General features: G+C 44.3%; 1 protein-coding gene across 2 annotated transcripts in view; it reads left to right on the forward strand.

The window, feature by feature from the left end:
- The first annotated feature begins 516 nt into the window (after positions 1 to 516).
- The window catches only part of LOC142585286 (uncharacterized), a 48,885-nt gene continuing 21,511 nt past the window's right edge, over positions 517 to 27,890 (forward strand). Inside the window, exons 1-11 of one of the 2 annotated variants that reach the window (XM_075695920.1) lie at positions 517 to 1,335; positions 2,877 to 3,048; positions 5,639 to 5,851; positions 11,378 to 11,462; positions 14,479 to 14,600; positions 17,150 to 17,297; positions 21,856 to 21,979; positions 22,291 to 22,431; positions 22,934 to 23,096; positions 23,211 to 25,247; positions 26,071 to 27,560. In XM_075695920.1, coding sequence (XP_075552035.1) covers positions 2,890 to 3,048; positions 5,639 to 5,851; positions 11,378 to 11,462; positions 14,479 to 14,600; positions 17,150 to 17,297; positions 21,856 to 21,979; positions 22,291 to 22,431; positions 22,934 to 23,096; positions 23,211 to 25,247; positions 26,071 to 27,560 — 4,682 coding nt within the window. In that variant the 5' untranslated portion in view covers positions 517 to 1,335; positions 2,877 to 2,889. The remainder of the gene's footprint in view (positions 1,336 to 2,876; positions 3,049 to 5,638; positions 5,852 to 11,377; positions 11,463 to 14,478; positions 14,601 to 17,149; positions 17,298 to 21,855; positions 21,980 to 22,290; positions 22,432 to 22,933; positions 23,097 to 23,210; positions 25,248 to 26,070; positions 27,561 to 27,890) is intronic. The other variant, XM_075695921.1, reaches the window with a different exon arrangement.

Below are 27,890 nucleotides of genomic sequence, written 5' to 3' on the forward strand. Positions count from 1 at the left end.
TAGGTATGTACTCGCGTCATATGTATTCAGTTAATTTATATATGTCTGTATGGCCCACGCGCGGCCTTCGCGGCGGCACCACTAGGTGGTGCAGCGTATCCAGAGGGAAGAACGGCAGCAGTCATGGAGGAAACAAAATGGCAGCAGTACTACACTCTTGGGCAAAGTTACACCCTTTGGCTTGCCCCTTCTGCCACACAACGATAATCGTTGTCTGCCTTGATGCGTTTCCTTTCTTTAACGCTGCGAGCCCGCAACATTCCAGGAACGAACGGCACGCGCGTTATCAGAAGGAGCACTCCAAAGGGTGTAAACTGTTCTATGCTGATAACGCGCGTGCCGTTCGTTACTGGAAAGTACCGGGCTCGCAGCGTTAAGGAAAGGAAACGCATCAAGGCAGATAACGATTATTGTTGTGTGGCAGAAGGGGCAAGCCAAAGGGTGTAACTTTGCCTAAGAGTGTACATGCCATAGAGTTTCCTGCAAAAATTTTTGTAGGAAACTATGCCACATGCCTCGTAACTCTTCTCGGCGGTGGCAGTATGCTGTGTCGCCAATTTGCTTCAATGCTAATCGCATTCCCATCAACAGTAACCCTGAGATGGTTTATATCAGAATTTTTTAATAGCGTCATTGTTTTTCGGAAAGATAATTTGTTACTGCGGACTTGTTATTTGGCAACAAACAGGGCTCCAGTGCTTTTTTATTTTACATTTCTGTCCCTTTAGCTTGCAACAAAATTGATCCACAAATTCCTTGCTAGTGAGGGAAACGACATGGTGTGGGGTTGCAGTAGGCGTCTCCAAGGCATGTTCAAAGTAAATAATTCGGTTAACGTAAAGACGTCGAAGATGTCATGGCGTAGTATAAATCTCGCATTCTGTTCGTCTTATACATGATACATTTTGGTTTCTAGATTATTCGTGCGAAACTCTTTTTGGCCTATTTCAAATCGGTGATAATGTCATTCAAGCTGAAACCGAAACTGAAAATAAGTGGATATGCGCTAGCGCCACTAGCGCGTGGTGGTGAGCGGCCTAGGACAACTGACCAATCGCACAGCTGCATTCTGTAACGCCGCGCGACTCCCGTGTTTTGAAGCATTCGAAGCACGTTTGAACCGTTTTTCCGTTAGCAACGGCGCGTTGCGGCGTTGATGGCAGGCAGCGTTCAAGTGTCGTAGTATAGACTTCGCTATTTGTGGCGTCGTGTTTATGTTGTGTAGTCTATCTAGGTCAGTCACGTAGGTTTTATTAATCCTGCCGAGTGCACACAGGTGAAAGAGCTGAGCACTTGGAACTTTGCGCTTGACATTTACCTATGCCGGCGTGACTGGTGAGTATTTGCACAAATGTGTTGTCGTAGGATTACTGTGGGTGAGGACAGCCCATTTGACCTGAAGTAACTGCGCAAGTCATAGTCTTCATTAATTTCTTTTTCTATAGTGTTACATTTGTTTGAGTAATAATTGCCTGACAGCCGGACCGCGCTCTCGGTGCGGTTTATCAGGTTTTGAGCGATTTGCGTTCTCGCAAGATAAAACGAACGGCTACACACAGTAGTTGGCCTGGGCTTGTCTAATATATTCTGTCATTACTGCTTACTTATCAGCTGCACATGTTACTAACGTGAATGTGTGAGCAACTTGGCAATGTTGACAAGCACTGTTCGGCGCGGGTTCGAATCGACGTTACGCTTCCGTAACGGCTCTAGACTCAACCATCGTGGACTCAACCTTCCTTGTGTTTGCGTTAGTTATAGCAACCGAACAGTTCGGAACGTAATTATCAACGAGGCGACATTGAAACATTATTGCCGTTCATCAAACTTTATGTTGACTAACGGGGTGTATACGCTCGTACACCTCTGTGAAGCGCCGGTTGAGCACAGTAGCAGCGTGCTTTTGTTTTGGTGCCGAAGTGAGTGTTTTGTTTACCCATGAAAACTGCGATGACCATTGCGAGGGTTGCTTATTTGATGACCGAAATAAATTGATTTAATCGGTATAACGTTGTAAATTTGTGTACTATATTAGATTTGCATTTAAAACCCGTTTGTGCTCTAAGCCCCCTGTTCTGCCTCGCTATGCGAAAGTTTTAGAACCTTATGGCTACCTTTCTCTCTAATTGTTTTCGATCAGTGAAGCAAGTGTTGAATTTTTAGACGTATACCAACGACGGCGGATACGTCGGTCGCCGTCTTCTTTTGTCCCGTTTCTATGCTGTTCCATAATGTATGCTGCTGCATACGGTCCGCTGTGTCCATTTTGTAAGCGTTGCTAGCCAAACCACTTTCGAACTTCTGTCAAGGCGCTGTTACTAAGCATCTTTTGATGAGAACACAGTAAAATGTAAAGGTCGGGTGGCGCTGCCTCATTCAGGTTTGCATATGATTGCAGCTGCAAAGAAAGCCACTGCTAGAAACACACCGGACAAGCACTATCTCACAGTGAGCAAAAGCTTGAAACTTATAGACCAAGAACATACGTTTGTATTTGCAGATAATTCCATTTCAGGTCTCTGTGGACATCGACACTCTTGTCCAGAATCCTCGAGATTCTTGCGTTATTGCTTGGTTTGAGATAGTTATTTTGGGTATAATGACCCTCTCACAGCTATGAGAGCCACATAGCCCTGCCACGGGGATAAGTGTTCGGCGAGTTGGTACATCATTCGGTAAGACAAAAATGGCAAAAAAGATGCGTACATAAGATATACGGTGCGCACAGGATGATTGCGGAACTAACAAATGATTCAGATACGGGCCACATACGGGCTCTGTGTTCTTTTTTCCATTAACAAGAACAACACTACAAATATGTCAGTACTCCTTTACGCATTTTGTATTTCTCTCTTGTTGATATATTCTCCAAACAGACCTGCGTTGGCCATGAGTTGGGCGGACGCCTGGAAGGATGGGCTTCCCCCAGCTGCACTTCGCAAGATCGAGGCCTTCGAGCAGCAGTCGGACAGGCTGCAAAAGGACTGCCAGCAGAAGCAGATGCAAATAGACTATCTTCAACAGCAGCTGGACAAGGAGAAACGCAAGGTTTGATTTCTCGCTGGGCGTCCAGCTGTTCATGTTACTGCAGTGCTTCTTTAAAGGGACACTAAAAAGAAAAAAATCGTTTGAGCTCAGTTAAACTATACTCCCACAATACCAAGAAAAAAAAAAGAAAGCCCGTCTTATCGTGAGAAGAGACCTGGCAAGTTGGAAAAGCTGCAAGAACGAAACACGGGTGGACATGCCCACTTGGAATCTCCGCTCCAGCTTGCCTCGATGTCGCAGATTTCGATCCCGTGTGTTCAGGTCTAATTAACTTTCTTTATTGGTAAAAATGGACAACACTGTATTTTAAAAGTGCCAAAGACTGAACGTGGGAAGCTTCAAGAACAGCCACATCGATCGAAATGTGGCAGAAAAATATTTTGTGCGATCTGAGACGTCACGCTGACGCACCGTCGCTGGAGTACCGGCGTGAAATTCAAAAATGGAACTTTGACCGTCATTTTATCTTCTAATAATCAACCTTTTACCACAAAAATCAATGAAAGTAGAGTTCTTTAAGAATGCTTTATCATTCGAAACTGCTTGAATGTTTTTCTTTAGTGGCGTTTTAAGTTTCGTACCTGTGCAAAAGCTTAGGCCAACTGCAGCAAAATTTTACTTTAGCTAAATTGCTTTATAAGTGGCAGTATGTACATACTAATGAAGCAATCTTGACAAAGTTGCAGGGCTGGTAAGTGTTGGACTTCTTTGTTAATAGCCTTTAAAAGGCACCAAAGCAGGCGTTGTGAGCACTTGGTGCTTAGCAGAGGTGACACAGGTTAGAGAACATGACCACTAAATTCTTCGGTTTTGTTGACGCCACCCAATCTCCGAGGTCGCACCCAGATTCTTTCTGGATCCTCGTCATTCTGGGGTTCTGTGTCATTTCCATAGAGCAGTAATGGTGATGCCTTTTTAATTTGCATTAAAAAAATGTACGAGCTCTCAGAATGCATCCACTTGTACTTCAGTTCTAAAATTTTGTATGGTGGCTGCTTTGCATCTGCGCTGTCTGGAACTAGGATTTTTTACACAATAGATAATTTTGTTGCCGGTGGCTTTAGCCATGCGGTTCACAGTGTCTTCATCTCCCTTTCTCCGTCTCTCTTTTGTGAGAATTTAATTGTAGTGGCTTGACACAGATGCAGAGAATCGACACTGATCCTCTACCTTCTAAACATAAACTGCTGCTTTCCCAACTGTTTGCACAAATATCACCATGTAATAGTCATACTGGCCCAGGCTACAGATTGTTTTGCATTTCTTGCTGGAATCAAACTGCTCTTGACAGTATGGCTTTGATATGGGAAGTTGAGTTTGGCCCCTCATATACATGACTTTGTGTGTGTGCGTGTTTCCTTTAAAGCAAGCAGATTTCTTTGGCTAGCATGCGTGCTTCCTTTGGTGCAATGTCTTGCCTAAGGGAGAAAGCAATGCTGAACACTCTTGACAGCCCATAATAAAAGTTTATAGCCCTGTAGTCAATATTGGGTGAGGGAACAAACACGAGTTAATGATATCTTAATTGAAATCAAGAAAAAGAAATGGGCATGGGCAGGACATGTAATGAGGAGGGAAGATAACCAATGGTCATTAAGGGTTACGGACTGCATTCCAAGGGAAGGGAAGCGTAGCAGAGGGCGGCAGAAAGTTAGGTGGGAAAATGAGATTAAGAAGTTTGGAGTTGGAGAAGTATGCGAGAGGCCTTTGCCCTGCAGTGGGCGTAACCAGGCTGATGATGATGATGAGTCAATATTTGTAACAGCATCGGTTTTCTCAGCAACCACTGCTCCAACTCTTATGTGGGTTGTTGCACTTAAAAGAAAAAGTGAAAATTGATGACTATATTAAGCAGATTTTTCAATTGAGAGAAATTTTTCAAAAAAAATGCTTAAAAATTTCAGGTTGTCAAAAAAACTCAATAATCATGTTGACAACTTTGTAATTCGTCAGTGAAAAACAATATCGCAGTTCTGTATATTTGCCCTGAAAATACGTAGGAAGTGAACAAAATTGGATTATACACCGCTCTGAAATTTACTACTAGTTTGTAGGACATTTGCAAAACCCTTGTAAATATTAAAAATTTCACTTAGGTTGTAAACTTATATGAAATTTGTCCGCTATAGATGCTCTAACACATCCATTTTACAGAACTGCAATATCTGCATTTGGTGTAGAGTTAGATTTGTAAACGTCATGCTTTCATTATTTTGAATTTTTCCACTTTTCAGCAATTTTTGTAAAACGTCCAGATTCCCAATAAAAATTCTGCTTCCTAGATTCACCAGAATTTTGACCTTTCTCTGACATGCAATGAATGCAAGTTGTTCCAGCGAGTGTCTCACAAAAACATTTCTGCATTTTACTTGTGTCTGAATAGGAAAATTGGAGTTGACCCAAACCTAAAGCTTCCTCTTAATGCTAAAAAATGAATAGTGGGAAATGTATCAGTGCTCCTTTAAGAGTCGAGTGCATTTTACAACCAGCCAGGTCCCAGTTTTTCCTCTTCCAGCAGCAGGACTTTGTAGTGGGTCGGTGTGTCTGCTGTCCCTGTGCGTTGCTCCATGGCCTGTGGCTTCTATTGCAGAATGACGAGGCAAAAGGGGCCACCATGCGGGACATGCGAGGCCTGGAGACCGAGCTGGCTGACCTCAGGAACAAGCTGGCCAAAGTGCAGCAGGAACTCGCAACCAAGGAGAAGCAGTTCCGGCACCTCGAGAGCCAGTCCAAGTCGACAAGCAACCAGTCGCAGTCGGAGAGCTCCATCCTCTCCACCCCGATTGGACGCAGCAGGCTTCAGGTGAGGTGCAGCTCCCGGCGTTGCCATGGCTCCCTGCCGAGATTTGGCGGATGTGGGAACGGAAATTCATTGCAGTTTACTGAATGCTTTCGCAAATGTGCTGAAGATCTAGGGAGACATAAATTCTCCTAGGGGAGTTCGAAATAGTGAAGATCCCGAGTCAAATCGAACATGCATAGTCAAGAAAAGCAACCACTGAATATTGAATTGGATACCGGATATTTTCTCCTTTCTAAGCAAAGTGAATTTTAACAATCACGTGAAGTCCATTTGGTAAGAAAGAAAGGCTTACTTTTGGTATGCTTATGTTGCCGTTCGCAACTGGACACACAGTCAACTTAGAAGCTATTGAACATGAAACAAGTGCTTTCAGTTTTCTGGTGAACCACTGCAGTGACATTAAATGAAACAAGGGAACGTCATGCCAGCAGATGCATGGAGAATGTTGTGTTCGTTGAAGACGATGCAGCTCTGTGCATCGAGATGGGCCAAATAAAGAATCGCTTAGCCATAGCCAAGACAACGAATTTGTAGACTGCCTGTTAGCGAAAGCATCTTTACTGAATGACTCGAAAATTATTAAGCAGCAGTTATTGGACCTGGGTATTCACTGAAGAACTGGTTCCCATGTGCAGTGGTTCCCTGGTGAACCACTGCAGTGACATTAAATGAAACAAGGGAACATCATGCCAGCAGATGCATGGAGAATGTTGTGTTCATTGAAGACGATGCAGCTCTGTGCATCGAGATGGGCCAAATAAAGAATCGCTTAGCCATAGCCAAGACAACGAATTTGTAGACTGCCTGTTAGCGAAAGCATCTTTACTGAATGACTCGAAAATTATTAAGCAGCAGTTATTGGACCTGGGTATTCACTGAAGAACTGGTTCCCATGTGCTACAACTGCGGCTCTCCTGCTGCAGCGTCATTCTGAGCACTCGCTCTGATTCATCTTTCTCCCTGCAGGCTCCAATAAGTGTTGTTATCCCTTATATTCAACAATTTAAATACAGTCAAATCCTGTTAATTTGACCTCGATTTATTTGAACACACTTGAAAGATCTGACGAGAAAGCATACATTGCTATAGAAAGAAAACTCGTTTAGTTGGAATGTGAAAGCATGCCGCTTGGGTTAATTCCAACCACACCGGCACCCCATCATGTATGTAGCGGTAACTAAAAGCTTGAATTGCGAGAAATTCAGCTGCTGGCCCTACTGCTTTTCTGGGCGACAACGGTGATGGCAGGAACTTGTTCTGCAGTGATGATGGCGACTTGTTCTTTACCCTGGGCAGTGTCTCTTTTGAGCATTTTGTCAGTGTCGATGACAGTGTTGAGGTCTGTGGGCCATCGACCTACGATGACGTGTATAGTTATTGCAGTGCTATATTGAAGTGGCCTGTTGACGATGATGGACTACTTAAAGCAAGGAAAAAATATTGGAATTTGTTCACTTTGCCACGATTGGTTAATTCAACTTTTCAGATAATTAAACCAAATCTTTGGGTCCAGCAAGAGTCGAATTACTGGGAGTCTACTGTTGCGAGTTTTTGATTAACATGTAAAACAAATGGAATAGACTGTTTGATTCATACTCCGAATATTTGTGTACTTCTAAAAATTTCATGCAGGAAATGATAGCCGTCCACCTGACTGTAGTGGAATTGGTCTTCTCAGTAAAAAAACTTTGTAGTTACGATCAGTTCATTCTCATCCCACAGAAAATAATTGACAGCAATGCACGCTTTGCACACATTTTGAGCACATTATCTTGAAAAAGGCACCAGACACAATATTTATTGTAAATAGTTATGTTTTTGCATGAGGGCAGGCATCATGCTACTGCAGCATTCCCTCTACAGTTAATTGGATAGTTGATTACTAAATAAAATTCACCTATTAGTGATTCCAGCAGTACGTGCTCGCCAACTTCCCAACTTTTTAAAAAATTTTTACAAATTTTGGTTTGTTGTACAATTTTAGAAATTTTGCATCAAATTCTACAAAAAATTAGATCTACCCGCATCAAAGTTTTAAAGGCCTCGAAGGATGGGCCGAGTCAAGATTGCAGGAGTTTTTACCAGAAAGAAATTGTGGGGTTACCAGTGCCACCTTGTTACAGTACCGCAGGACGCTGTGTAACAGAGGTGCACTCGCTTCGAGCAACCTTATTCAGGCAAGTTTTTGAAGTAGGCTAAAACGGCAACAGCAAGGTCGCTGGAGAAGTCACTGCTATCCGACAGCATGGCTCCGTGCTGCTTGCTGTTGCATTGTCCTGGCTGCCCGCTGCTGGGGGATGTAAGCCGGATGTCTACTTGGGGGGCACGATTTTGCGCTCACTGCAGGCTCGCATTTTCGGTTTTGCGTGCTCCGATAGCCGAAATTCATCGTGCCACAGACCCAACAGTAAGCGGAGAAATGCTTCAATTTCCCAGTTCTTATGATCCCACTGAAACGGAAAGTCTAAAAGCTAATTCTTGAATTTTTGCTAATTAGCAACTAATTACCACATATCACCAGTCACCCTGTAATTGCCACCACTGATGGCGTGTCTCTGAAGGAACCATCCTTTTATTTGGAATGGCTTGATTTTTAAAGATTACTTAAAGTCTTGAAGAAACACCTGGTAACAAGAAAACACGAGGAAGGTGGAAGGTGGAAATTCAAGATGATGAGCAAAATGAGAACAAGGTAAAAGTGGGAGCCATATGTTGGCTCCACTTTTATTTTGATTTCATTTTGCTCATCGTCTGGTTTACGAGTCGAATTCATCAGGTGATGAAGATCAAACATGTCCGGGTAAAGCATTCCAAAGTTCTATTGTGTGGCCAAAAAAAAGGTATTTAAATGCATCGGGGCAGTGACAAAACGGAGACATATTCAACTCGTGATGGTGTGTGGTGGATGTTGGTATAGTGGGTGTAATGTATGGCGTGAAATTGTGGAGAGTTTATCAGAGTATGGAAAAAATTAGATGCTACATGACAATGGCATCAGAGTGGCAAGCTGAAGATGGGGAAGTCCGGGAACTAGGTGAAAAATACCAGTTGTAGCGACAATAAGTGAAGCATGCAGCTTTCTTCTGGACAGACTCAAATTTTGTGGATATCAGATTTTTTATGTGGTTTCTGTACGACCGAGCCATACTTGAGTACTGGATGAACTAGTGTTTTATAAGTGGGAAGCCTTGTGTTAAGAGGGTACATTGTAGGATACGTTGCAGGTATCCTAGCTTTCTAAGCACGTGGTTGCACATGGGTTCGTGATGTCACCAAGACAGATCCTTCAAGAATATAAGACCAAGGTATTTATACTGCAACACTTTTTCTAGTGCCAACGCATAAAACAAATAAGTAAAAGAAAGATGCAGTGATGGAAGGGCTTGCGCAAAGATGCGTCGTGAAGGAAATGCTGCAACATGCAGCGCCAAATTGTCGTCTATCGCAAGTGTTGCACCAGGCCTGTGCCGACACTCACCTGCTCCAAATAACACGAAGAGAACTCCTAATATTGCTCTGTGTTGTGCTTCATTGAAATAGTCACTACTTAAGATAATGCGATGGTCGTGGCTGCAGGTACACGTCGCGTTCGCCCGTCCCTGGTCCGTCACACAGTCCGCTGTGAATGTGTGCGTTAAAATGTGCCCGTTGCGAAGTGCGCGACGCGCAATATTTTCGTAGCTTGGGGCTTTGTGCCTATGCCTTTCTGTACAGTAAGTACACAAGCATATGTTAGGCAAGTTCAGAGTAGTTGCCGAAGGATTGCCCTTGTACCACACATTGTGACCAGAATGTGCGTTAAGCTTATGAGCTTATCCTGGCGCAAATAATGCCTGAGGATACGGCACTCGCGCTACATTATCAATGAATCGGACAGCTGTACGTATTCCACTTGTGGACATGAGTTAAGCAGATGAAACTGATAACGAAGCCAAGGACAGCATGGGGGAATTGACTGTTTACTGAAAGGGAGAATTCAACGTGAATTTGTGGTAAAATATTTTCTTATGCATTAATAAAAATAATAAAGCGGCAAGTTGAAGAAACAAAAACAAAAACGTGCATCTTAGCATAATACACAATGGATGCAATTTTTCATGACTAATTCATGCAGCATCTTCTCTGTTACCTTCACGCAGAGCTTCCTCTTTGCACCAGAGCAGTAACTTACTTCTCCAAAGCATTGTTTCCTTGCTGGAAACAGCAAAGCGTTCTGCTCAAGAAGCATATATTTCTGCTTCGAAATGTTATTTATCCTGCTCGGAAAGCTGCTCCACAAGGCCAAATGCCTCTTCCGTCACTGAAGATGGGAAAGAGTGTTTGTAAATGACATAGAAACAGTTTTTCTGAAGGTAATTTGCATCGGCGAAGTCTTGCACCATGAGTGAAATTGTGCAAATGACTCGTTAAGAATGTCATGGTTATTAGGAGTTTTAATAGTATGGCACAGAGCACAATCATCCGCATACATGTAGATTTTAACAGGAATGTTACTTAATAAGTCATTTATATAAATTTAAAAAAGCTAACTTACGGTTGAGCTTAGAGGCATGCCAGATGTTACACTGGAAATAGAGGACTGGAAAATTTGAAGAGTACATGTTGAGATAGGTTAGAGAAAAAAAGAATCAATTCAGTTAACTAATGCATGGTTGTTGAGGGTAATGGCGAGCTTTTTCAACAGTTCAGAGTGTGTAACAGTGTCAAGTGCTTTCGATAAATCTATAAATATTGCGTCAATTTGGTCACCTACGTCTAGAGCTTGGATGACATCATGAGTGAATTCACAAAGTTGGCTGAATTCACTAATGGTGATGAAACCACTTCAAAAGCCGTGTTGAGCATCAGATAAGATATTTGTCTCCAGTAACTCAATGATACGTTTGTATATTATGTGTTCTAGTAGTTTACATGAATGAGGTGTAAGTGAGGTCGGTTTATAATTTAACGGCTGTTTTTTTCCTGGATTTGTACAGCGGTACAACTTTAGCAGATTTCTGAGCTGAAGAGACGACAGACGTGGAAAGAAATTTCTGGAAAATAATAGTCAGATAATCACTAGTCCATAATAGGTATCTAGTGAAGAAAGCATTGTCTGTATCAATCTATATCTAAAATCGAATTTAACACACCCTGTTTAGAAACATCATTAATAGAACATTGTGAATGTTCAGTAAAAGGAGGAACTACGAAGCTATCGTGGGTAAAAACAGATTTAAAGTGAGCATTAAATGCATTAGGAATAATAGGAGTATAGCTTGTAACTGTGTCATTTATTACAAAAGAATCATTGGTAAATTTTTCAGGCAGAGCAGCACTCCAGAACTCTCCGAGGACTTTTTGTTTAGCAAACCCGGAAGTGTTACCTGAACATAAAAATACCTCTTATTCTCTGCTATGCCATATTTAGTGATCCATTAGTCTTCCCTGAAACTCCTGGCATGAGAAATACTATGAGGCATCTTTCCTTCATTATTCTGTATGTGCACTCTTATTCACCCATGTACATCATTTTTTTTTTAACAGAGATTTGGGTATGGTGACACCCCAGCCACGCCTGACAACAGGGAGCTCCGAAACAAGATTGCTGAACTTGAAGCCAAGCTGAGAGGTGGGTAGCTACTGTGTGTGTGCGCAATGTGACGCAATGTGAAATAAAATGCAAGTGCGGGTGTTTGACGAATTGAAAGCTAAAAGGGATCATATGACTACAATGATAACTAATGATGTGTAATGCAACCGTAGTAATTGGCTTAAAGGGATTTTCTTTCAATTTTAATGACAGGCTTCAGATGTTAAGGAGCCACTAGAGAGAATTACTAAAGCAGTTTCGACTGATAAAGTATTCTTTCAAAAATTTATTTTCATCAAGTTCATGATAAGCGGTTGTTTGCTAGAGCCCAAGAGGAGAAATGAAGACCAAACTACCACTTAGATAATTTTGCACGGAAACCCCAGTAGTGGCACATCAGCGTGATCTTTTCAGAGCATTTCAGAGTATTTTGTAGTAATTTGGGTTGTTGTGGTGCAATGAATGTTCTGGAAACTTGCTGTGCTCAGCCATTGCCTGCATTAAAGTACTATTAAAATACTTTAATACTACTACTCTAAAGTACTTTAAAGTACATTTTTAACAATAAGTGAAAAAGAAGAAAGAAAACAAGAAAAAGAAATACTAGGTCTGAGGAGATGTCACGAAAATCCATGGCATTATGACAGGCTGTTGCAGAAACTTCAGGGTGCTGTTGCCACCTGTCTTTCATTTTCGAATTTTTTCCCCACCTTATCTAGCCTCCTCTCACCTTAAGTGTGGCTTTTTTGGTTCTGTAAAAGCATAATTTACTAGTACAGCTTAACCTATTTTTCACTTTGGTGTCATTGAAAAGTTGGATGGCAGAAAGATTGCTCATTTCAGAAAAGATAACGTGTACAGTGCATGGTGAAAGGGGAAAAAAGAAACTAATAGAAAGTGTCACATGATAAAACTTAAGCCAGAAAAAGACATGCCCAGCATGTGATCACATCATGGCAGCTTTTAGTGTCTCTCACTACAGCGCTGAAAGGACACTCTTAAAGGACAACTGATGTGACAGCAGCGCATGGCTGCCCCGCACTCTCGTGTCGCAATGAAGACAGTAAATGTATTAAACCACTGCACGGGCCTGATTTCTTGGCCTGGGCCCGGCCGGGGCCCACTTTTTGAAAGTGCATGCCCAGCTCGGGTCCATGATACCAAGCCTGGGCTCGGGCTCGGGCATTCATTACTAAACTTAGCCAGGGCCCGCATGTGCATGACTAGGCCCGGCCTATAAGTAAAAAAAAATATCTGCTTTTACTTACAGGTTGTACCGTATGTGTCAGCCTCTCCTTCTCGGAGTCTAATAAGCTGCAGTGCATAAGCAATAAAAGACCGAAATCTTTGTTTTTTCTGTAGGAACGCCAGTGATCTGGCCCATTCCCTGTGCCGTTATTTTTCCACTGGTGCGCTTGCATAAACTTTATTGTAAGGTTTGGTCCTATGAGGTCATTTAGCATATGAATATATATGTATATATATGTACAAACACGCGAATTCCCGAGCGTACAGCATAAAGTAGATGCACAAGTAGAAAAAGACACCTGTTGTGTTAATGCTAAAATAAAATAATAGGATCGCGAGTTTTAATACTGCAATCGCAAAAGCCGTAACAGGGTAATTGAAGAGCGGTTTTCTGTGTAATTTTTTTCCTTAAGCAGAAACAACGTTTGTTTTTGTGGAAAAGAAAAAAAATTAAGACCATCTGTTTTTTTTTCATTTTCTTTACCGAGGTGTACTAAGAGCCAGCTCTTTCCACGTGTCACTTAAGCTTGGCACAGAATGCCTTGAACAATGAAATGCGTAATGTTTGCGTGTGCTCGAATGCACGACTTGGGTACATTAACGAGTGGGCCCGAGTCCGGCCAAGGCCTGTGGCTTCAAGCCCGGGTTCGTGGCCTCGTGCTCAAACCCAGCCCGAGCCTGCCGCTTCAAGCCCAGGCCCGCCGAAAAGCGCTTCGGACGGCCCGGCCTGTTGGCTTTCAGGTTGACCCGGGCCCGTGCAGTGCTTTAAAATGTATACATTCCAATGAACGAATGGAGTTGCTCCAGCATATCGGGCGTAAATGTGCGCAGTGTGGATGGGCAAAGCACCCAAAACAAGCGTGCATTGATTGCGAGGGCCATTCATAAAGTTTGTGTTATCGGCATCTTAAGTTTGGAAGAGGTGTGCGAGATCATCATCAATATGAGCGCACGTCTCTCTAGTTTAGGGAGTTTTAGTGTGTCCGCTATTCCAGTGTATGCAAGTGAAGGTTGATAGGTTAGCGGAGGTGTAAACGTGAGCAGCGAGATTTCTGACTCCACCCTTTGGTGCAGCGCTACATTGGACAAACACAGAGCTAAAGTTACAGTAACCAAGTGCATTCTACTTAGCTGCTGGCTTACATTTTAGGAGGCAGCGTAATTGTGAGCACATTGCCTTTTCTGAATGTTTTTTAAGAAAAACATTTGTGGAACACGAAAACGTCTCTTTAAGGCATTGTGGTTTAGATTAAGTGTCACTAGATATTGCGACCAGCATACGGTAATCAGGTATTAGGCGAAAAATACTGGAATATCGGACACATTAAAACTCTCTTTGACATTCCGTTCTTTGAAGTGCAGAAAGCAGATCACTGTTCAGGCTTCAACCAACTTTACCCGATAGATGCAGCCATTTCTATTTTCATGCCGTAGTGGTGCTTCGTGGTACTATATAAACACAGTTTTTATATTCTACTAAATCTAGAAAGACGTGTGCCCATCTTGATGCCTAACAGCTACTCCTGTTTCAAGCCTATGGCACCGACTTTATGGTCACCGTTTACGAAACCTACCGGCAAGCAAGCTCACCGAACCTAGTCGGGCAACCACAGGGCCATGTGTTGTGCTCACTTTTGGAGGCACAAGAAAGATACAAAGCGAAGGGGATGGCTTGATGGAAAGTTGGCTCGTGAAGGCTGGCACTGCAGTGTCATGCTCCCTTACAGTATTTTTTTCCCTTCCTGCATGGATCAGCATGAGAAAGTTGGGCCAGGAGATGTACAAAAAATGTGTCCTGCAATTACAGAGAAGCAAGAGCTCAGCCAGCCAGCTTCTATGCCAAGTACCCCATTGAGGGCACAGTCACTGGACCGCAACAACCATGAGGCGGACCGGCTGAGAAATGAGAACATACAGCTTCGTGGCCAGGTGGGTTGTCCTTTCACTCACAATATATATGTAATTGGTTTCATACGTTGCAGGCAACATTGCAGAGTATGCAGTCGGGCTAGCTTGTACATGGTGCTGAGAACAAGAACAGCGTAGTAAATGGGGTGACAGAGACAGACGCAACGGCGAGTTGCAACTGAAGATTTGTTTTTCCCATGGCAAAATATGTACAAGGAAAGTACAGGGCTACAGAACCGGGAAGACAAGTAACAACCAAAACAAACAGGTGGAAGGAAATGGAGGGGTCAGGAGAGAGCTTCGTCGCTCTTGTCCTGTTTGTTTGCCCTGTTTTCATTCTCAACACTGCAGAAGCTGTGCAAGTCTTAGCACTCAATGCGCTTTGCAGTGCACTTGTTTCTTTAAGTTCTGCACTTCCTACGGAATAAATTCCTCATATATTACTACTGCAACCTGTGGGTGTAAGGTTACGTCGAATGATGCATTATTTGTTCATCTTGGTGCCTCTAATATGGGGCTCCCAAGCACAAGGGTTGGGTTGCAGCCGTTGCTTGCAGGAATGCAGTTGTCTTGTTACAACGAAATCACATCTGACACAGAAATAGCTTTGTCATATCCAATATTTGTTATAAACAAGTCTTCTACAGTGTAATAGTGGTGAGGCCTTTTTATTTATTTACTTCCTTATACCCAATAATTCGTTATATCGGTTTGTTATATTGAGGTTCGATTTTATGTCAGTCCACTTGTTCAGTTCAGAATAAGATCACATCTGTGGTGCCTTCCGTGTAATAATTTTGCCATATTTCATGATGCCATAACAGTGGGAGACTTAATGCCACATCAAAGTGCATGACACATACCAATATCTTTCACATGTCATGCGCTATTTTCTAGTCATGAATGTGACCAGTGAGTGAAGTCTTCCTAGCCTTCAAAGATTTGCCTGCTGTGTATGAAATGGACTAGTGTATATACATTCTCTTCTGTGTGTACTGTGTTCAAAGATTGAAATGCAAACAGCAATGAATGTCTTGCCTAAACACCTGGTTCATCATTACCTGAAAGTGCGACATGTAATCGCTCTGTAGCCGGAGTAGCATGGAGTAGTCCCAAGTGTACGTTTTGGAGCCTGAATTAAGCTGCTATTACAAGTGCAGGGGACCCTGGTAACGAAACAGTGAGTAGGAGTTTCAGAATTGTTTGTGTTTAAATTTTTTAGCACTGTACAGGAACGTCCTGGGGAACGAGTTCCTCATTGTCCACTTCAGGGGACAGTATACTGCCTTTTGTGCAATGGATGAGTTTGGGTTGTATTCTCAGATGGTCGATTTCAGGGATACTTTCACTTGTGGGAGATATTGCCTGACTACTGCCTTGTGCCTTGGCATCTCTGAGCGACAGCATTCTTGGAACAGTGCTCAGCAGGCTGTCCTTAGGTTTCCTTAGGTTTTAGACAGGAAGACGCCTTGTCCTGTCTGTATTTCTTCCTGTGTGCCATCACTTCTGGTGCTTCATCTATTGAAAGCTATGCACCAACTAGCCCCACAACGTGTTTTACTGCTGTCCTTAGGGCCAAGAACGTTGTTGCCCATAGAGACTGACATGTGTGTGGTGCTAGACATGTGAAATTTCAAAAAAGTAATATTATCTGCAAAATTGAGACCATCTGAGAATAGTACCACTCCAGGTTCCTGTGTACATTTCTGGCAAAAATTATCAAGCTGGCACTTCATTTTCTTGCAGACCCAATTTTCTCGTCGACAGTGATTTTTTTCTTTCATTTTCTTCTGCAGTGCTGAGAAGTTTCACCTTTGCAACAAATGGCTGAGATTTTGTATAAAAGAACTCTTGAAACATTTATATGTATTTTTTCTTCGTAAAGAGCTATGTAATAAGAAAATTTGGCCATTTTTAGGCAGAGTTTAGAACAGTAGAGTGCGGAATAGAAAGGGTTAAGTTCGCCTTCTGGAAATTGTTTTTTACATGCTGTATTTACTTGGTTCTAATGTGCACTTAATACTAAACACAACTTTCTGTGGGAGCACTGCCAAAGCTATGGAGTCGAAGCACACATTTTTTTAGTGCACATCTGCATGTAGTCCGCAAATGCAAACAACTGGAAGCTATGTAGTGTAAAACAAATTATACGAATTATTCTTTTAATTTCTTTGTTCAAGGTCTTTTTCATAATAAATAAGATGCTTGCTACTTACAGTTCATAGTTCTGGTTTTCTGGTGTCCGTATCTAGTTTTCCTGGTCCTGTAAACCAGCAGCAAAACGTCGGCACTACTTTGCATAGTAACACAAAAGCAGAAGCTCTGCGAACGCGGGCACATAGCTTTGGCTATGCTTCCACAGTAAGTTGGCACTACTATGTATAGTGAAAAATACTAAACTATAACGTGCATGGAAACGTTGGGTACAGCAACTGCGTGTTGCCCTGAGACAAATTAATAACAGCGATAAGATGGTTAGATAAAATGATTAGAAAAGTAAAACGATGTATACGTGACAGTTGTTAGATGCTTGAGTTTAATGTTATTTTTTGTTGTCTTTCGCCTCTAAGGTTCAAGAACTTGAGCAGCGTAGCCGGCAGATCACCCAGCAAATGGAATGCCAGGTGCATAACAGTGAAGCTGCCCGGAAGACCCTGGAGCAGCGGAGCCGTGAAAAAGAGGCTTCGCTCAAGGAAGAACTGCGACTCCTGGGGCAAGGTGAGGAATGCCTTGGGCAAGCTAACATTAGGTGGGCACGGACGCTGCTGATCCTGTTAAAGAAACAATACATCAGCATACTTGCCACCTCTCCCGAATTTTTCGTAAAAATTATGAACTTCGGCTTGTTATAAGATTTTACAAATGTTGCATCAAATTTTATGAAAAACAGCTTCACAAAAGTGTTTCGCTCGTTGGTCTCCAATCCTCTCGTTGGAAGTCTTCCTATGGTGAAAGGGTGCAAAGGGGATACTTGCTTTGCGCAAGCTTATTCAGGCAAGTTCTGAAAGCAGGCGAAATCAGCAAGAACAAATTCGCCGAAAGGGTCACTGTGATATATAAAAAAAAAAAAAACAATGTGTGGTGTGGATAGGTTGGCAAACTCTCACGAGTCGACTCGCTCAGACTCAGCCCGCTGTGGTTGCTTAATGCCTTTGATGTTGCGCTGTTAAGCACGATGTTGCTGAATCGAATTCCAGTTGCGGCGGCTGCATTTTGATAGGGGCAGAATGCAGGTGAGATGCAAAAAAACTTTCATGTATTGTGCGTTGGGTGTGCATGATTGTGCGCTGGAACACAAGAGAAAGTGACACGGCACGGCATGGGAACAAACAGATGAAACTGAAGTCCATCTCTCTTGATATGACACGAAATAAAACAGACACACAGACATTCATTTTGCAGGTTTTACTATTTCTCTGAACTTTAATTCGTCTATTGAAGCAGCAGATCAAACAAATAACTGCTGTTGCCTTGAATGATTCTCAGTCACCTGTAACTGCGAGTCATGTCACAGTGCTGTGAATTACGTAGGCGCACTTGTGCCAATGACGTTGACTCTCTGACTGGGATTATGGCACGTAGGGGAGTAATACTTTATATAGACTCAATCATTAGTGCACGTTGTATGCACTGTGCTTGTCAGCTCAATGACTAGGCCTGGTGAGGGGCACTTCAATGGGCTGTTGTGCTATAATTAGCTGATACAGCAAAAGAAAAGGTTGAATCCAGCTAGACGAGGCGCGTTTTGCGTGGGTGGTCACAAGTGAAGTAGACGACGGAGCTCCTTCCCTCAAGATTTTCGTAATGCCTACAGGTGGCCTCATGAGGGTGCAAGCCAGTTACTAAACTCATCCGTTGCAAAATTAGGTGTCTGTGAGTCGCATATCAGGCAAATGGAAACATACATTTAACGACCAAAAACTTCTCTCTACATCAGAAATGTCATAGAATGCACTAGGCAAAGGATGAAGCAGAAGCTCTCACCACCTATGAAGGCTGCTATAAAGCATTTCTAAGAGAGCTGTGCAAATCTGCGAGCCAGCCATGTTCAGATTATTGAGACATAGCTGCAGGAAGCCGATTATGGGAAGGAGGTAACTCATGTACATGTCATTTGCGGACCGTGGGTATTCTGCCATAGTTTCTGCCATATTCAGAGCTGTGTAGCGTATTAGAGCTTGTCGCTTCATTAAAGTAACTGGTTGCATGTAATTGGTTACTAAAAAGTTGTGAAATTACAGTGAGTGTTACCGAGTAAACAAAGCACCCATTACATTACAAAACTATGAAAAAGTGTATTACAAGTAATGAATTAAACTTAATTCGTTACGTACTAGTCTAGTGACTGCAGTGGCTACGGCTGGCTATGGCTGCCGGTGGACCGGCATGCAAGAATGCTGGTTCAAGGCTGCAAGATAATCAAATTTCTGATGGTGATGGTTTCTATTACGGTCTTTTCAAACCTGTGGTCATGGCAAAAATTTGAAAAGTCAGATGGCAAAAAATTTCAACATCCGAAATTTCAGAGGTTCTTATACATTGTTCCTATGAAGTACATTATCAGCCATGTTCGAAAAATTTGTCATTGATTGTATTCAAAATGTCAACCGCCAGTTAAATATTCCGGCTCCATGCATACGATTACAGTCAAACCCACTTATAACAATATTCAAGTAACACGAAAATTCCATTGTTGCCATATTTACTCGCATAGTGATCGCACTTGCGTAATGATCGCACCCCTGAATTTTGTCATCAAAATTAGATTTTTTTTATTTCCCGTGTAATGATCGCACCGCGAATTTGCCGCAGTGATATGTTGTGTGCCAAGTCTCGCTAATGATGATCGCACTTACCATCTGTCGAATGCTACGCAAACGACTCTTCAAGACAAACCAAGCAGTCTGCACACACCCAACATACTTAAGCAGATGCCCCATTTCATTCCTTTCATCACTTTTCACACTTCCATGAAAAAAAAAAATACTACAACCAAACTTGCCTTGGCTTTATTATTTGTAGGCTTCATAATGGTTTTGGTCAACACCAACAACACAAAGGGCGCCTTTCAATGCTTCTCGTCTGCACTCGTGGGCACGCAACTAATTGTGAGTGGCAATGATAGTGGCCACGTTTACACTGACACGTTAGAAGTGCACCCTATTTATACGCCAACCCTTGTAACGCAGCTAAGATATTTGACCACCCTTAGTGGAAACGTGCCGTGTTAGTTTCCGCGGCCTGCCCGCCGTGTGTTTCCATGTCATTGGCAGCTAAGTGTGCCCATCTCTGTTTCTGTCCCCTCAAAGTGGACATGGCTACATTATGTCACAAATTTGCCAATGTTGACGATATTATTCGTTACTGATACGGAGGAAACTGTTTCAATGCACATAAAGCACTCACGAGAAGAAAAATAATGGCGTTCGGCGTGTTCGGCTTGCTCCGCTGGCCGCCATTTTTGTTTTCGTGTCCAGCACTGACAGCGGCAGCCGCCTGCTTGTTGACCCATTGTCACCCCGCAGTAAATGCGGGATTAAAAAAGAAAATGCTTCTTTTCGTGGGGTATTTAACCCACGTAATGACCGCATCCCTGAATTTGCGTCAATTTTTTTTTTTTTACAAAAGAGTGCGGTCATTATGCAAGTAGATACGGTATAACTGATAATTATTGTAACCAGGTTGCATGAAAAAAAAAGAATCGGCCTAGAGGGATGGCAGAGCTGTTGTGAGAAAACTATAATGGCGAGGAGGCCAATGCTCCTCCCCACCACTTTCCTCCAACTGGCTGCTGATTGTGTTCACTCGTCTAACTGTTTTAACTCTGCTTCCTGTGCACTCCGATAGAGTGTAACGAACCTCAGCTGTCGGCGTCCAAGAATGGCCCTGCCATAACTGCAAAGAGGGGTCACAGGCAGCAAGCGATATGCAAACTCCACCGAGGCATCACTTTAGTGGCCCCAAAAGGGGCCTTTCAAAAAATGCGAGAAGGTTGCCGCGGCAACATGTCAGTTTGAGAAATCCAGAAGAAACGCTTGGGCGAGATCGCCACATAGTTCTCACGGGCTTGAGAGAAACCCCATGTATACCAGCCTTGTTTGCTTTAGGCAAAGCTAGCCGACATCCTTCTCCAAGGCAACCAGGTGCTCCATGTAGTGCAGTGGAAGGTTTCTCGCGAAAATGAAGCCCCAGAGGGGACTGAATCATCTGCCAGGCCACCTGTGAGGACGACATTGAAGCAGCCTGCCCTACCGCGTCATCGCTGCCGTCGTTGTCACTATCCAATGCAAGCACATTCGTGACGATCGCCTCATCGATTAGAAGCACCTAGTTTCCAAATATACAGCAGGGTGCTTTCTTTTCGCTGGCAACTTCGTGTATTTCTGATGATCAGCAAATTGATCAGCCGTCTTCCGTTTCGGTGGTGAGTCAAACGAGGCTGAGAAACTATTCGGCCAGGAACGACTTTGACACAACCAACAAAGGCAAGCGCGAGCAATTTAATCCGTTGGCAGAACTGCGCAGAGTGATGGGCCATAGAATAAAGAACCGAGGGGGCAACCGAGCATTCAGGGAGCAGCGCAGTTGGCGCGGTCCGTTCGTGTTTCGGAGGGCGGTGTGGCATAGAGCTATGGGCGCAGCCCATTTGTGCTCGGAGGGGTAGAAGGGCAACGGGAGAGAGGTGGGCGAGACTGGAGATGCGGAGAAGGCTGGAAAATTAGTGCCATCGTGCAGCGGCTCGAATTTCTTTTTCTTTTTTCCTTTCAAGGATTTATTTCATTATCTTTTCGCATGGACACCCAGTAGCCACACTCCATCGTTATAATCAATAATGTGGTATGGAGGCATTGTAGTAAGCGGGCTATTTCACCACATAGAACATACAAAAGTTAATGGTGTAGCACAGTGCAGCAGTTTTTCAGTGTTATAGCCGACATGTTAAAACCAGTATCGTTGTAAGTGGGTTCAACTGTATACCATCTGCTTCAAGTATGTATTGTAATCGAGCAGGCAACTATGGTGACCTTTTTCTGTTTTCTCGTTTACAAGGGGCATCCTTCTGAATAGACCGAGTAGCATTGTCTGAATGGTAGCAAATTAAATTTTTTTTCACGCTTTCCTTCCCCGTTTTTTTTTTTTTTTTTTACCCTTATGAAGAGGCTATCTAATTGGTTATCTAATTTGATGTTCGAAGCCCATATTTTTCTTGTATTTGAATATGGTGTGAACAAAACATTTCACTTCTTTTTTTTTTTTCCCCATGTGATGTTTACAGAGAATGGCAAACTGCTCAAGGAGCTCAATGACACCCAGATGCGTCTTCAGCAGGAGCTCACAGCAGCGACCAAATCCCTCGACGCTACCAAGGCTCAGCTTGAGCGCAGTGAAGCCAAGCTCTCGTGAGTGTGCCATTCTTCGTGCTATCAAAATTGCTGAAAAGGACTGGGGTATACTTAGCCATTTGACAAAAGTATCCACTGAAAATTCAGCATGGCTGACAAAGATTAAAAAAGGCGTATGTTGACAGAAGTGCTGGCTAACGTACGAGAGTTTGTAAAAGTAATTGAATATGAAAGACAAATGAGCATGGTGCTTGCTGCTTGCTCTTGTTTTTCGATCAACTTGTATGTTGTGAATCAGGCACATGAACCAGGGGAGCAAAGAGAAGACCATAGACAGTAAGACTGGCTGGCATATTTATTTCTCGTAGCACCCAAGAGGGCCTCGTAGCAGATTTGCGGAAACAGGTGTCCAGGCTGGAGCAGCAAGAACGGCAGTCATCGACCCAGTTGGCCGACCTGAACCGAGCTCTCAAAAATCAGGAGCAGGCTGCCAAGGCTGCTGAAGCGAAGTAAGTACTTGCGAGTTCGTAGCGTCAAGAATGTTTGCCTAAATAAACAAAAGAAAGTATGAACACAGCCGAACTTATTCTGAAGTGGCGCTAGTTTGACGAGCATGTTATTCTTTTTAATGTGCTCTAAAATGTCCTGGATGTCGGGCCAAGGTCTACGATCCTTACTCCACCACTGTGCGTGAACTTCCCACATTTTCAGAAGCCCGGTTGCAACATCAGCAAATGATAGACGAAAAGGAGAAGGTTTTTTTTTAGACCCTCCTGCAACAATGCCTTCAGGTAATAATAATAGTAATAGAGCTTGTTCATGATTAGGAGCAAGGAAGAATGTGGGGCTGGGGCACAGTATAAGAGAGCATGATCGACCGCTTTGGAAAGTGTGGGTAGGTGCGGCACAAGAAGTCATTTACTGATTGAGGGTGGCTAAGTGGGTAGCTAGGCTTCAATTTGAGGTGAGAATTAGTGTCTCACCTTGTGTATTTTGGCTTTCATTTCTCAGGAATGCGAACCTGGAAGTTAAAGTTCGTGACCTGGAAACTGCCATCGACAGTGCGAATCGAGAAGCTCGTCGGCTAGAGGGGCAGCTGCACAAGTCTGTGCAAGATTTGGAGCGGCAGTCGCAGGACTTGGCACAGTTACAAGGCCAGTTGGCGAACACCAAGGTAAGGGCAGTTATATTCGTCGTTTTTGTACCCTCCACAGATCAGTCGCAAGGCAAGTTTTGCCTCTTCGTTGCAGTATATTTCTTTCTAATAGCAATCACATTTTAATTGCAGAGCCAACTCCTCGCCATGGAGCACCAAAAACAAAGCCTGGAAAAAGACCTTTCTCAGTGCCGTTCTGAGCTGCAGCGCGAGTCGACTCGATGCCAGAACCTCGAGGCTCAGCTGCAAGAGGCGAAGCAAAAAATGGAAGAGCTTCGGCAGGCTGTCCACCAGAGTGACGGCAACACGGAGCGGCTGCGGGCGGAGCTTGACAGGTCGCAGAGGGCCGCCGCGGATGGTGGCGCGAGAATTCAAAAGCTGGAGTCGAAGCTGGAGGACTGCGAACGACGCGAAAGGGAAGCGTCTCAGAAAGCGTCGACTCTGGAACGAGAAGTTCAGGACCTGCGCAAGTTTGCCGATGAGAGTCGTACCCTTGCCAGGGCACTCCACGAAAAAGAACAGGAGGTGTCCACGCTTACCAAATCAAAGCAGGCTCTCGACGACACTATAAAGCAGCTTTCAAACGAAGTGAAGCAACTGTCGTCGACGATAGAAGACGAAAAAGTGCGGGCTGCAGGCCTTGAAAAGGAAATTGCGGACAACAGGGACCTCGTTGCCAGTGCGGAGAAACTGCGAAAGGACCTTGAGGATGCTACACGCCTCAGTGGTGAGGTCAAGGCTGCTTTGGAAGATACTGAAAAACAGAAAGAGGCTCTTCGAGTAGAATTAGAGCGACAGACGGCAGAATGTGAAAAGATACCCGGTCTCGAGAGTGATCTCAAAGAATCCAGGGTGCAGCTTTCCAAGAGTGAAGCAAGCATGCGAGAGCTGGAGAGCTTGCTCTCTGAAAGGGAAAGCGAGAAGATTACTCTGCTTAAGAACCTCTCCGAGAAGGAAGCAGCCTTAAAAGATTTTGAAAGCCAGGCCGAAATGCTGCAAAAGAATGCCCAAAAAGTGGAAGACGAGCTCGGGTCAGTCAGGGACCGTCTGCTCAAGAGCGACAAAGCGTTGATGGAGCATGAGTCGGCCCTCAAGGAGAGGGAGGTTCTCCTGGAGGGAATGAAGAAGGAGCTCAACGACACTGTGCAGAAGATGCAGAACCTCGAGCAAGCAGAAGCCGATCATCGTCGGCTTGCGGAAGAGAAAGAAGCAGAGATCACAGCGCTGAAACAAGACATCTCCGCAGAGAAAGAGCTCTCCAAGCTGTTGGAGCAACAAAGCATGAGCCTCAGTGAAATTGAATCATCCAAGAACGCGCTGGAGTCGGAACTTGCAGCGGCAGCCGAGAAGTATGCCGCGCTGCAGCAGGAGTACCAGCAGTGCCTTCAGCTCATTGAGTCTAAGGAAGGTGAAGTTCTTTCCCTAACTGCATCTGTCAAGGAGAGAGAAGTCATTGTGGAAGAACTAAAGAAATATATCGCAAATGCAGAAGAGAAGAAGGAGGCTTTGCTTGCAAAGACAGGTCAAGAGAAGCGAGCTCTTGAGGAGCAGCTTTCGCTGGCAACAAAAGAGATAAGAAACCTGAAGACTGAGCTGTCCCAGCAGATTGAACAGCACAGCGCCGCTGTCGACAGGCTCGAGGCGATGAACGCCAAAGTCGCCAAAAAGGATGCACAGTGCCTGGCATTGCTCGACGAGAAGAAAGTGTTGGTATTTGCACAGGTGGGCCTGGAAGACGAGCTCGCTTCGATCAAGAGGAAAATGGAGGACCTGCAAAAGGAGAATGCCGTACTTGACAGCCAGCTTGCGGTTAGTACTGCCGAAGTCAACTTTCTGCAGGAGAAGGTCGACAAGCTGCTCACGCACGAAGTGGCCCGTATTCAGGGAGAGCTCTGTCAGAAAATCTCCACCATTGAGGAGCTCAAGAAGACAATCGCGGACCTTTGCGAGAAAGAGCAGGAGCTGGGCACACTGCGGGAGCAGCTGGAGGCGGCCTCAAGGCAGTGCTCGGAGTTTGAGCAGCAGTGCGAAGCCCTGAGGAACAAGTGTGAGGAGGCGACATTGAGGGAGCAGGAGCTTCTCATTCGTCTGAATGTCTTGTCGTGTCAGCGAGATGAAGAAACTGCTGAGCGACAGGCGTTGGAGCATGATCTCGTGGACAGAAATGCAGTTAGTGCTTTTTTTTTTTCTTTTTGGTTAACAGCGGTAACAGTGGTACCTACTGATGCTTTTAAAATGTTCATAGCTTTCACTATGTTTGTAAGCTGTGCCGCTCGCACAATTAGCGTTGACTTACTCACACAATCTCAGTAGTCGGTTTGAACACTAATGTCAAACTCTTCTATGTGCTTAAACATTTGTAGCAGTCATAAAGGACTGCGATTGGCAACAAAGAATTTACGCAACTTGTTTAAGACTAGCCTTAAAAAAAAGAAAATTGTGCCGCCATAGCACTGCCTCGCTAACAATGTTAAAGTGGAACATGCCTGCTCACCTAGCTTTCTCAGAGCGTAATGTTGCCAAAGAAACAAGGTAATCATAACAAGTCATAGCTACAAGCCAATTAGAAAGGTTGTTGCAAAAATCAAGCAGGGGAACACCTATGCTGTCAAAGGTAGCACTGAGGTTCTGCTTTGGTGGGATTTTATAATTTTTCATGTTGGCTCTCACGTTTGTCAGGTAAGGTAGTACAATTAAGCCTTTTTATAGGTATATATTCAATATTTGTTACAAGCATACACACGGATACAGTTCACAAAAAAAAATGTTATATTTATTCGACATTTACTTCATTATATGTAGATACTTTGCTGTACCTGTGTTCATTATATTGAGGTTCAACTGTATGCTGAAAATTGAAACTACTGGAATTACTTTTTGTGGTTAGCAGCGTTGCAATCAGCAGTGAAATTTCCACCATCCCAAATTTTGGATACCTGCTCTCTGAGTTTCTACTGACATATGGGACTTCCCGCTTGTTTCCTCTGTCTAGGAACGAGATGAAGGACTGCTACAGTTGGCCTCGACGCAAGGCTGCCTGGAGCAAGCACTTGTGGTTGTGACTGAAAAGGACGCTCGCATCCGCGAGCTCGAAGGCCTCGCAGCCAGCACACAGGCAGCGCTGGACGCACTGAAAGAGGAAACGGCTTCGCTCTCTCACTCTCTCAACACTGCAGACAACAAGCTGCAAGAAGCTCAGCAGAAGGAGATGCAACTCGTAAAGCAGCTGGAAGAAAAGGAAGCTGCCATCACTGTGTTGACTGAGGAACAGTTTTGCATGGAAAATGTGAAGGCCGAGGCTCTGGCGTTGAAGGAAAGACTGGCCGCCTTTGAGAGCCTTCAGGAAGATGTGGAAGAGCTGAGACAGCAGCTTGTCGAGCGTAATGCGGAGAGGGACGAGTTGCATGTGACAATGATGCAACTGCAGAGTGATGTCGAGGCCAGAGAACAGGGAATTAACGCGGCCCAGCTGCGGCAGCTGCAACTTGAAAGTCAGCTGGAAGAGAAGGAAGGTGTCATGGCTGCCTTGGTTAAGGAACAGTCTCGCTTGAAAGACATGGAAGCCGAGGCTGTGACTGTGAGGGAGAGACTCGCCACCTTCGAGAGCCTTCAGGCAGACGCAGAAGAGCTGAGGCGCGACCTTGTTGAGCGAAATGGGGAGAGAGACAAGTTGCACGTGATGATGATGCAACTGCAGAATGACTCTGCGGCTAGAGAACATGAACTCGACTTGGCCCGACAGCGGCAGCTGCAACTTGAAAGCCAGCTGGAAGAGAAGGAACGCGTTATGGTGGCCTTGGTTGCCGAAAAGTCCTCAATGGATACGGAATCTGTGGTGTTCAGGGAGAGAATGGCTGGCCTTGAAAACCTCCAGGAGGACGCTGAGGAGCTCAGGCGCCAGCTCGTTGAGCGAAACGGTGAGAGGGATGAGCTGTGTGTGACGATGATGCAGCTGCGGAATGAAGCAGCAGCTCGGGAACAGGAACTTGGCTTGGCACTCGTGGAGGCCTTGGAAAGAGAGGCAACGCGACCATTGAGGCTGCTCGAATACATCAGAGACTGCAACGCTATGCAGGACCACAGCGTTTTGTTGCCGGAAGTTGTCGGCACGCTTTTCGAGATGTACCGTGTTGCTGTCGGATTCCTTGAGGACCTGAGCAGCGCGTTGGAAGCTCGTCACGGGCACCTGCAGGAACGACGCCAGCGGCTCATTGAGGCACAAGAACAGCCTCCTGAGGATGGGGTGGCAAGCGTGGAGTCGTCACTGCAGCAGGTGTTGGCTCAGCGGCAAGCGGTGATGGAACGGATTGATAGGTTGAAGAACATTGCCAGTGGAGTTGCACCTTGGGCAGAGCTGCCATTGTACGTGCAGGTGCCAGGGGCCTTTCTTGATTGCAGTGTGCAAGGCAGCACTGTTATGGCTAATGCACCAAGTGACACCATGGAGTCCTCGGATGAATCGACTAGTATTCACCGTGCAAGGTGAGCCTTGCATGTTTAGCATGTGATGTTATCTCAGCTGGTCTTTAGACTGTAGAGGTCTTGCTTTTTAAAGTGAAGCTTTCTAGGCGAATCCTCTCAGTTTTCCGACTGTGGCTGCTGTTGCTGCTGCTGCTGCCGCTGCTGCAGCCACCTTGCTGAATAGCTCATACATAGGACACCACTCATATAATGAATCGGTTTATATATAGCCCTGTCTGTACTATCAGTACAGGTATGCATGTGGCTGGATCTGTTTTCTACAGAATTACGCAGTGAAACAACAAATGGCATCTAAATACTCTTGGTTTAACAAATTGTGTCTTCAAGCAC

This window comes from Dermacentor variabilis, chromosome 6, assembly GCF_050947875.1.
Source record: "Dermacentor variabilis isolate Ectoservices chromosome 6, ASM5094787v1, whole genome shotgun sequence".
In the NCBI taxonomy this organism is placed as follows: Eukaryota; Metazoa; Arthropoda; class Arachnida; order Ixodida; family Ixodidae; genus Dermacentor; species Dermacentor variabilis.